The sequence below is a fragment of the Carex rostrata genome, chromosome 14, assembly GCF_964058835.1.
Source record: "Carex rostrata chromosome 14, lpCarRost1.2, whole genome shotgun sequence".
Classification (NCBI taxonomy): Eukaryota; Viridiplantae; Streptophyta; class Magnoliopsida; order Poales; family Cyperaceae; genus Carex; species Carex rostrata.
The window spans coordinates 2,130,833-2,141,515 of record NC_135931.1 but is presented as its reverse complement, the minus strand read 5'-3'; the positions used below and the strand labels follow the sequence as shown (position 1 = coordinate 2,141,515).

Sequence of the window (10,683 nt, the reverse complement as noted above, 5' to 3'; positions counted from 1 at the left end):
GGAGACAAACTTCTGGAAGCGCCTAGTGACACGGCCCATTCAGACCAATTAAGAAGCGGGCCCAACCGATTTGGATCCATCGAGCCCATCAAATCAAAACCCAACTAGACTGAAGCTGACTGAAACGGACGGCCCAGTATTACTCTCAGCCCAGATTGTTAAATTGACAGGAATCTCAAAGCACAAATAATACTACCTCGCGTCATCCCGAGTAATCACCGGTTGATAATAAATCTGGACCGTCTGTTTCAGTCATGTTCAGTCAAGTACCTGGGAGGCTGGGAGGATATGGATCCCATTGAAATTGCTCGCTGAAGCTCAAAGAACGTTGCATTCTCCTTCTCCGACGCCGTCTACTCCGATGATCGACGACGATTCTGGAGATCTCTACTCGGACGTCTTTCTCCCTGCCTGTCCCGAATTTTTCGCCTCCTCTCGCCGCCGCCGTCGCCACCTCCGTCGCTGACAGCGACAGTGACGACGATCTGAAGATCGTCCTGAATGATACAATCGGTGCTGGAACAGTATGTGAGGCCAGGTGCACCAGTACCAGGTGATCCAGCTGGAGGTGTGGCAGGCCCACAAGACCAACTACGACCTCCACTGCCGACTGGGCCATACCCAGGCAGGGGACGAGCTAATTGGAGGTCAGACTGATTATTTTAACTTTGGATTCAGTCAGGACCAAGCTTCTAAATAGCGTTTATAGCGGTGTAGCGGGGAGACAAAAAAAAAAAAACTTTAGCGAATAGCGGAGCTATAGCGAAAGCTATTATAAATAGCGTTTTTTTATTTCAAAAATTATATTTTATATTTCTACTAATAGTAAAAAGAGTGATGCTTCTATGGATATAAGGGCCTATCTGTAAAATGAATATATTTTTATTTTCAAAGTTCAAACAGCCGATTCGAACCGTTCATCTTGTTCTCCATATTAATATATCTTTGGAGACCAAATTTTACATTTTTCTGAATTTATTTACTATTTATTAAGATGGGTATAAAAAATATCAAATTCAGACCATTGAATTTTGTACCCATCTTAATAAATAGTAAACAAAATCAGAAAAATATAAAATTTGGTCTCCAAGCACATATTAATATGGAGAACAAGATGAACGGTTCGGATCGACTGTTTGAACTTTAAAAATAAAATATGTTCATTTTACAAATAGGTCCTTATGTCCATAGAAGGCTTTGCCTAGTAAAAATGTCTCATCAAGAAAAAAAATATCAAATTAATTAAGAAGTTATAATATTATTCATATTAAACCAATACAAAGTTCAAATTGTCATTCAAAATATCCCTAATTCAAAAACTATCGATATATTTTATATTCAAAATATACCACTACCATATATTAATGCATGATACAAAATTTAATTGATATAGCGGTATAGCCCGCACATGTTCTTGTATTGATATAACTTAATAAAGTAAAAAAAAAAACCAATCTAGATATTAAGGCCCATTAAAATTGCAAAATCATGTTTTCAGAAAAAAAAATTGCAAAATCATAACCCATGTAGCATAGCGGACCGCTATTGCCGCTACGCGCTATAGCGGACCGCTATTACCGCTATAGCGGTCGTAGCTTGATTAGCGTAGTTTTAGCCCGTAGCTTAGCTTTTTGGGTCCAAAACCGCTATAGCTAGCTATTTAGAAGCTTGGTCAGGACTCATGGAAGAATTATTTCAAATGCTTGGCAAGTTTTCACTATTCTCCCTAAGTATCTATTCATCTTATTTTGTCTATTGAGTAGGGCCTCTAAGGGGTATTCCTCATGTCTCAAAACGGGGTACATAATACAAAACATAAACAGTTTGGAGCAATGTTATCAGAACCGGACCGGATATTGACCCGGTAAACCTTCTGGTTAACGGTTTACTGGTCGGACCGTCGGATCAACCGGTTTGATTGCTGGTTTATTTAAATTCTTACATGTATATGAATATATAGTGATTATTATAAAATATAGTATTTTTACATAGTATCTGTGAAAACTCGCACATATATAGTCAATTATGTAATATAAGATCAAATTTTCTTTTAATTAAACATCTAAATAAAATAATAATGTTGATTTATTAAAAATAACTGAAAGGTTTACTGTATCGGAAAGAATATAACAACTCAAAATTTTAATTTTGATAACTTTCAAGAGGTGTTTACTTATTTAATAAGAAAAATAAATTATATTCTTAAATCTTAATGAAAAATAGATGACTTTGACAAAAGTTACGAGAAATAGGATGAATGATAAAATAAAAACAATTTTATTTTTTGAAAATATAAACATAAGGTATAGTTTTTATATTATACATAATTGATTCGTTCTTAAATTTCCAAAAAAATTGAGGCCTTCTAAGTAAATATTATAAATATGAGTAAACAACAGCAACCCTTTTGTGGTTTCCAAAGAAATGAATAAATTTATAGTTACAGCTGCTACACAAAAGTTCTTAGCTAGATTGGCTAAAAGTGCTATGCATGGGGAGAAGAGAATCTTAAAAAATAAGAAAATATTACTTCGAAAGAAGAGAAACCGGCAAAAGTACAAAGTTCCTAAACCCGGATGGTTTAGCTATGGTTTTTTTCCTGAGAAACGGTCATTTGAACCGGATTTGACCGGTTTAATTGCATAAACGCGAATCAAACCGAATTGGTAACCGGGTCCGGTTTTTTTCGGTTGAACCATCCGGTCCGGTCCGGTTTTAATAACACTGGTTTGGAGTTTTAACCAGGCCAGATAAAAGTAATATAAGGTCCAAAATTCAAGATACTTAATTGGAATTTTAAAAGGTCGTACAAATGTTGCTGTCTCGAGGTTACTAATTAGATAAGCAGTGACGAAAATAATGTATAACATTATTCAAAATAACTATTCAAAGGTACATTACTAGACAAAAATTAGTACGGCAACTACTGTTCTGTTCTATGCTCCCTTTGTAAAACAAGTGCCACCCCCTTCAATCTTGATTCTTGAGTGCTACCTGGGGTGTTGTCTGAGTCATAGCAATAACGAATCACATCGCTTGCTTGATGAAAAGATAATAGTACCAAATGTGGTATCTCTGTTACTTTCTTTGCCTATAGACGGCCTACAATCTACAATTTTGAAAATGACAAGTACGTGAAATGGTTTGACTGGACAAAGTCTTCTACACTGTATCTGTACCAGACTGAAGTGTCTTCAATGAATTGAGGCTCGTGATTCCTTTCGTTCAGCAACCACATGTAGATAATGATACTTTTGAGTACTGAACAGTCATGTATATGATGCATTTCTGAACTTGCAATTTTATAGTATTGACCTTTGTTTATTTTACAACATGTTGATGATATTTTAGTTTTTTTATCTATTTTTTTAATTAATTTGTCTTTAAAATTTGTGAATGAAATATATTGTTGAAAACAAATTAATTAATTATAAAACCAAATATAACTGTATTTTTATTTTATTTTTACTGTTCAGAATCAACTCAAGATAGAGTCCATGCAATTATATTGTCAAGATACACCACCACTGGTATTGCACCAATCCTTTCTTGTGTAATTATATTGTCTATATAATTTTATCTACCAGTAAAAAAAAGTCAACTATCTAACTCAATTTTGACCTCTTCTTTCTTTCTTTCTTTACTTTTCCTTAGCCTACTGGAAAAGCAATACAAGTAGAGGGTGGATACCGGGAGCTTCTTCCCTTGACTGACACAAGACTACCCTGTATGCGTGAGTCGGATTCTGTTGAGGTAGCAAAGATTAAATTTTTAAACAAAGCCTAGATCTCACTCCTTGTTTGTTTTGCTTACTCTATTGTTTGCCAATTATTCGAGAAGCTAAACAGCTTGTAAATTGCTTTTCACAGATAGTGTTTCAAGTTGGCGATTTTTTCTGGAGCAGATAATAATGGTCAAGCTACAGCACCAGAATCAGACTCCAACAACAGTAGTTAGTTAGGTTGATGTTAGTTAGTCAGTATACTGTAAAGGAGTTTGTTAGTGCTTTGATTAGATGTTAAGATAGACAAACATTCTCTATAAATACAAGAAGAATTGTACATGTAAACTCAATCAAGATTAATGAAAATCAGATTCAATACATTCTTCTTATTTCACTGGCTCTAGTTTTAAGTTTACATTACAAAAAAAAGTTTAAGCATTAGCCATCTAATTTAGGTACAGTGACTGATAATAAGGCTTCCCACACTAATCAGCGACGTGTGGATTTAAAAATTTAAAAACCATGAATAAAGCAAACAATAACTGATGAAATTAGCACAAATAATCAGCTATGTCAGAATAAAACACAGCGATTCAACGTGAAAAAGACAAGTATGCTCCGTATTCTCATATTAAGATAATATATATTGTTATAAATACGTTATATGTACAAACTAAATACAATATCATTTCTAACAAGTCTGTCTTTCTTCCAAATTTCTAATAAAATGATATCGGAACATTATAATTATCTAGAATACCACTGTACCAGCAAGATTGTATCAAAAATTATTCCTATAAATTCAGCTACTGAGATTGCATGGTCGGTGCGGCATCTGCTGATTCTTTTCCACCTGTGCTAGTCTTTGTACCAACCTTTGAAGACCCATACACCTAAATAATTTAGTGTTAAAATAAAAATCAATTCTTCAAGTCAGAACAAAAAAAAAGCACCAGTTGTTAATTTTTCCTCGATGTTTATATATGAGTCTTCAGGAAAAAAAAAAAAGTTCCTGAATCAATCCATGAATGTATCAACAATTTCTCATATCTGTAATAAATGTTGAAACATTCAATACCAGGCTGAATTTTTTTATTAATATATCCTGATGTTAAAGCCTCCATAGACCATAGTGCTCCTAAACAAATAGCCAAATTAAACAAATTATATAATATAGACCTAGAAAGAACCAAGTATCCTACACAGCAGTAATGATAAATTTGGGTTAATATTCATACTGATTTGCTTTGCTTCTTTTGCCGAACATGGTCACCGGCCCGCCTGGCAGTGTTCTTGAGGCAGATCCAGTGCTTTTCAGCTGAGGTACTCTTAAACTGCTCCAGGTGGTCCCGCATGTCAGTCAGCAATCCCGTGCCTTCCTTTTTCTTGTAGCATGGTGAGCTCAATCTCTTCTCCTCTTTCTTTTGCTCCATCTCCGACACTCAATTGATTGTGTTCTATCTCTATTTAAATGATAAACAATGCTACCAAGAGAAAATCCACAAATAGCACACAGATTTCAAGTCTAGCAAAGCAGCCGGTGGTTTTTAGGTTACTGTATGCATGTTGAAATATATCCGGTTGTGGACTGTGGAGGCAAGTATAGGCGCTTAAGTAAAAGAAAGATGGCGATAAATTATAAATATAATGCGATTTTTTCTTGGGAGGAAGTCCAGCGGGGACAAATTTCTGGAGGCGCCTAGGGACACCGCCCATTCGGACCAATTAAGAAGCGGGCCCAATCCGAATTGGATCTATCGAGCCCATCAAATCAAAGCCCAACTAGATCTGTATACATTGAATACCTGGTAACACCTATCAATATGTAACAATTCCGTTAGCCAAGTGGTGTGGCAGGCCCAGAAGGCCCACTATGGCCTCCACTGCCGACTGGGCCATACCCGGGTACTCCCAGTCCCAGGTTGAGAGAACGACATACTCTTTATCTGTGGTTAATTTCTGTCTGTGGTGAAATACTAATTTTTTGTTATGCTTGTTTTGACAGAACAATATTTGATTTTGAGATTGATAATTTCAAGGAGAAACCATGGAGACATCCAGGAGCTGATCAGACTGATTATTTCAACTTTGGATTCAATCAGGACTCATGGAAGGATTATTTCAATTTTCAAACGCTTGGCAAGTTTTCACTATTCTCCCTAAGTATTTATTTATCATATTTTGTATTCCTCATGCCTCAGAACAGGGTACATAATACAAAGCATAAACAGTTTGGAGTTGTAACTAGGCCAGATAAAAGTAATATAAGGTCCAATTATACAAATGTTGTTGTCTTGAGCAGTTACTAATTAGATAAGCAGTGACGAAAATAATGTATAACATTGTTCAAAATACATTACTAGGCAAAAATTAGTACGGCAACTACTGTTTTGTGCTATGCTCTCTTTGTAAAACAAGTGCCACCCCCTTCAATCTTGATTCTTGAGTGCTACCTAGGGTGTTGTCTGAGTCACAGCAATAAGGAATCACATTGCTTGATGAAAAGATAATAGTACCAAATGTGGTATCTCTGTTACTTTCTTTGCCTATAGATGGCCTACAATCTACAATTTTGAAAATGATAAGTGCGTGAAATGGTTTGACTGAACAAAGTCTGTGACCGAATTATCAGCGAGAAAATTTGGGGTTGTGTAATTAATTTTGGGAGAAACTAGGGTATAAATTTTACATTGGAGATCTATAACAGTGGATTAATTTGTTATCATTATGCTGACCACCGATACTAACTGTATTTTGTTTTCTGTATGATGGATTGATAACTGTATTCAGTACCTTATTGAATAATATTGAATCTTGTACAGTGTATCTGTACCAGACTGAAGTGTCTTCAATGAACTGAGGCTCGTGATTCCTTTCGTTTCATCAGCAACTACATGTAGATGATGATACTATTGAGTACTGAACAGTCATGTATATGATGCATTTTTGAACTTGCAATTTTACAGTATTGAACTTTGTTTATTTTACAACATGTCAATGATATTTTAGTTTTTTTCACCAGATTTCATTTTAGATTAAGTTCATTTATCTATTTTTCTAATTAATTTGTCTTTAAAATTTGTAAATAAAATATATTGTTGAAAAACAAATGAATTAATTATGAAACCAAATATAACTGTATTTTTGTTTTTGACTTATCAGAATCAACTCAAGATAGAGTCCATGCAATTATATTGTCAATACACCACCACTGGTATTGCACCAATCCTTTCTTGTGTAATTATATTGTCTATATGATTTATCTACCAGTAAAAAAAGTCTATCTAACTCAATTTTGACCTCTTCTTTCTTTATTTTTTTTTTACTTTTCCTTAGCCTACTGGAAGAGCAAAACAGGTAGAGGGTGGTGGATACAGGGAGTGTCTTCCCTCGACTGACACAAGACCACCCTGTATGCGCGAGTCGGATTCTGTTGAGGTAGCAAAGATCAAATTTTAAACAAAGCCTAGATCTCACTCCTTGTTTGATTTGCTTACTCTATTGTTTGCCAATTATTCAAGGGGCTAAACAGCTTGTTAAATTGCCTTTTACAGATAATGTTTCAAGTTGGCGATTTTTTCTGGAGCAGATAATAATGGTCAAGCTACAGCACCAGAATCGGACTCCAGCAACAATAGTTAGTGAGGTTGATGTTTGTCAGTATACTGTAAAGGAGTTTGTTAGTGCTTTGATTAGATGTTAAGATAGACAAACATTCTCTATAAATACAAGAAGATTTGTACATGTAAACTCAATCAAGATTAATGAAAATCAGATTCAATAAAAAAAATTTCTCTCGTTTTAAGTTTACATTAAAAAAAATTGGAAGCATTAGGCATCTAATTTAGGTACAGTAAAACTGATGAGGCTTCCCACGCTAATCAGCGATGTGTGAATTTAAAATTTAAAAGCCATAAATAAAGCAAACAATAACTAATGAAATTAGCACAAATAATCAGTTATTTCAGAATAAAACAAAATCATGTGTTATGCGTGCCTCTCATCTCATATTTTTTTTGTCAGTTCTATATTAAGATAATATATATTGTTATAAATACGTTATATGTACAAACTAAATACAATATCATTTCTAACAAGTCTGTCTTTCTGTATTTCTCTCAGTTTCTGTCTTTCTTCCAAATTCTAATAAACTGATATCAGAACATTATAGTTATCTAGAATACCACTGTACCAGCAAGATTGTACCAAAAATTATTCCTACAAATTCAGCTACTGAGATTGCATGGTCGGTGCGGCATCTGCTGTTTCTTTTCCACCTGTGCTAGTCTCTGTACCAACCTTTGAAGATCCATGCACCTAAATAATATAGTGTTAAAATAAAAATCAATTCTTCAAGTCAGAACAAAAAAAAGCACCAGTTATTAATTTTTCCTTGATGTTTATATAGAGAAGGGTTAGACCTCATATCTTTCATACCTTATCATACCTCATATTGTATATCTTCGTTATTCAAAGTTCAAACTGTCGATCCGAACCGGTCAACGTGATATTCCATACTAAAATATTCTTGGAGATGAAATTTTATAATTTTTACAAATTTTTTACTATTTTTAAGATAGGTACAAAATCAATGTATCTGGACCGTTCAAAAACAGTTATTTTCTGCCTATCCTAAAAAATAGTAAAAAAATCCAAAAATTATAAAATTTCATCTCCAAGCATATTTTAGTGTGCATATCATATTGAGCAGTTCAGATCGACATATTGAACTTTGAAAATGAAGATATAAAATATGAGGTATGAAAGGCATGAGGTATTGCAACCCTCCTCGTTTATATATGCATCTTCAGAAAAAAAAAAAAAAAAAAGTTCCTGATTCAATCCATGAATGTATCAACAAATTCTCGTGTCTGTAATAAATGTTGAAACATTCAATACCAGGCTGAAAAGTTTTATTAATATATCCTGATGTTACAGCCTCCATAAAGCTCCTAAACAGCTAGCCAAATTAAACAATTATATAATATATCTAGGAAGGAACCAAATATCCTACACAGCAGTAATGATAAATTTGGGTTAATATTCATACTGATTTGCTCTGCTTCTTTTGCCTGACATAGTCACCGGCCCGCCTGGCAGTGTTCTTGAGGCAAATCCAGTGCTTCTCAGCTGAGGTACTCTTAAACTGGTCCAGGTGGTCCCGCATGTCAGTCAGCAATCCCGCGCCTTCCTTTTTCTTGTAGCATGGTGAGCTCGATCTCTTCTCCTCTTGCTTTTGCTCCATGTCCGACACACTCAATTGATTGTGTTCTATCTCTATTTAAATGACAAACAATGCTGCTAAGAGAAAATCCACACACAGCACACAGATTTCAAGTCTTGGAAAGCAGCCGATGGTTTTTAGGTTACTGTATGCATGTTGAAATATATATAAAAAAGGAACAAAATAGAAATGGAAAGGTCATATTCTGAGGGTCGAGTTGCAATTTCATTTTCAAACAAATTTCTCTTTATAAAGCTATAAGTATACCAGTATATTCATTTTTGGCAGTACTACAATTATACCCCGAAATGAGACAAATCAGTAGGGTCCTTGTCTGGTAATTTTTTTTTTTTTTTGTTTCAAAACTAAGCACGGCCACAACAAGAAATTTTTAACCTCCATTACAAACAATTTTTTTTTTGTACATATTTTATTATTATATGGCTTTGTGAAAATAGGATTAAGCCGAAGTATCCCTGCATCAGAATTGTATAACGCACTTTACCCGATGTACCCTCGAAAGATAAGAAATAATGAACTGCAATGCCGAAAAGAGCTAAAATTCCGACCAAAGATTTTAAAAAGTACAAAAAGAAGTGCCTTGGGTTTTGATAAAAAATATTTATAATCTTGAAGGGTATAGATGCAAAAATAATAACAAAGATTGAAATTTTGAAGGAATTCCCGAGTCAACAGCGAATCAGAAAGCAAAGCAATAAAGTAGCACAAGTCTAGTTACCTAAGCTTAGGTCAGAACTTAGAGAAGAAACACTAGAGAAGAATGATTTGTAAATTACCTTGATCGGGATGTTTGAATCGACGAGAGTCAAGCCTGAGGTGCGCTCGCCAAAAGGAGGTGGGAAAAGGAATGGAATTGTAGAAGAAACTAGCAAGTAGTGTTTGTTGCTTGGAAAGAAAGCTAATTTTCGTGAATCCGGATCACCCCAGGTACCTGAGGTGCAATTTGTGAATCTTGACCGTTCATTTCACTTGGCACGAATCTCAAAGCAATCCCCTGCAGCCTCAAGCCCTCAACATGCACCGTATTGAGTTTGATATGAATGAAATTAATCTGGGCCGTCGATTGTTTTCAATTGCACCTCCGGTACCTGGGGGAATACGGGCTCAATTTTCGTGGAGGATAAGAATCCGATTATATTCCTTTTTTTATTCTCGCTATCTTTCCCGCTCTTTCTATCTTGGTGTAAGGTTGCGCTTGCGCCGAGATGAGATTGCTCATTGCTTCACTAAGTGGGCCCGATATACAGGTGGTAGGTCCGGCTTTCAGTGATTAAGATGGATTTATCAAGAGGTGCTCCTGGTGTATTTAGTGGTGGAGGTAAGAATCGGGTCGTTTTCTCAATTTTGAGCCACGTGCCATGGACCTATCTCTGAGTCGGTGATCTAACTGGAACTTGTTGACGGGTTGGGCCACTTGTCTTGAGTGCGTATCCTCTGAGATATCTCAACTTTTGTGTGACCGACGTGTCCGGTGCCTATTCGGGGGTGATGTAGGGGTCAGTATTAACTGTATTATGTGTGCTTTTAGATTCGTGCAGAACGTATTTAAACGGCTAGAATTTTCCATAAAGTCACGCAAAGTTTGAGATATCTCAGAGGATACGAATTCACTTGTCTTCGGGTGACTTCACGTGAAAACGACCTGACCCGGACTTTAAATATATTTTCAGCCTATTTTATTAATGAAAAATGAAGGGAAAAAATAGTGATGGTT

The 10,683-nt window shown here is 35.2% G+C and overlaps 1 protein-coding gene across 1 annotated transcript; it reads right to left on the bottom strand.

The window, feature by feature from the left end:
• Positions 1-7,694: 7,694 nt before the first annotated feature.
• LOC144565582 (uncharacterized) lies at positions 7,695-9,865 on the bottom strand. Its single transcript, XM_078315374.1, has 3 exons — positions 9,746-9,865; positions 8,775-9,001; positions 7,695-8,041 (listed from the first exon to the last, which is right to left on the bottom strand). Exons 2-3 carry the CDS (start codon positions 8,967-8,969, stop codon positions 7,955-7,957), a joined length of 282 nt encoding a protein of 93 aa, XP_078171500.1. The 5' UTR covers positions 8,970-9,001; positions 9,746-9,865; the 3' UTR covers positions 7,695-7,954.
• Positions 9,866-10,683: the final 818 nt, after the last annotated feature.

Bases quoted from the DNA above. Each gene is read 5' to 3' on its own strand.
- LOC144565582 (XM_078315374.1), bottom strand. From the start codon at position 8,969: ATGGAGCAAAAGCAAGAGGAGAAGAGATCGAGCTCACCATGCTACAAG. The intron at 8,042-8,774 runs GTATGAATATTA...TATATTATTTAG, and splicing joins AAAAGAAGCAGAGCAAATCA to GTGCATGGATCTTCAAAGGT.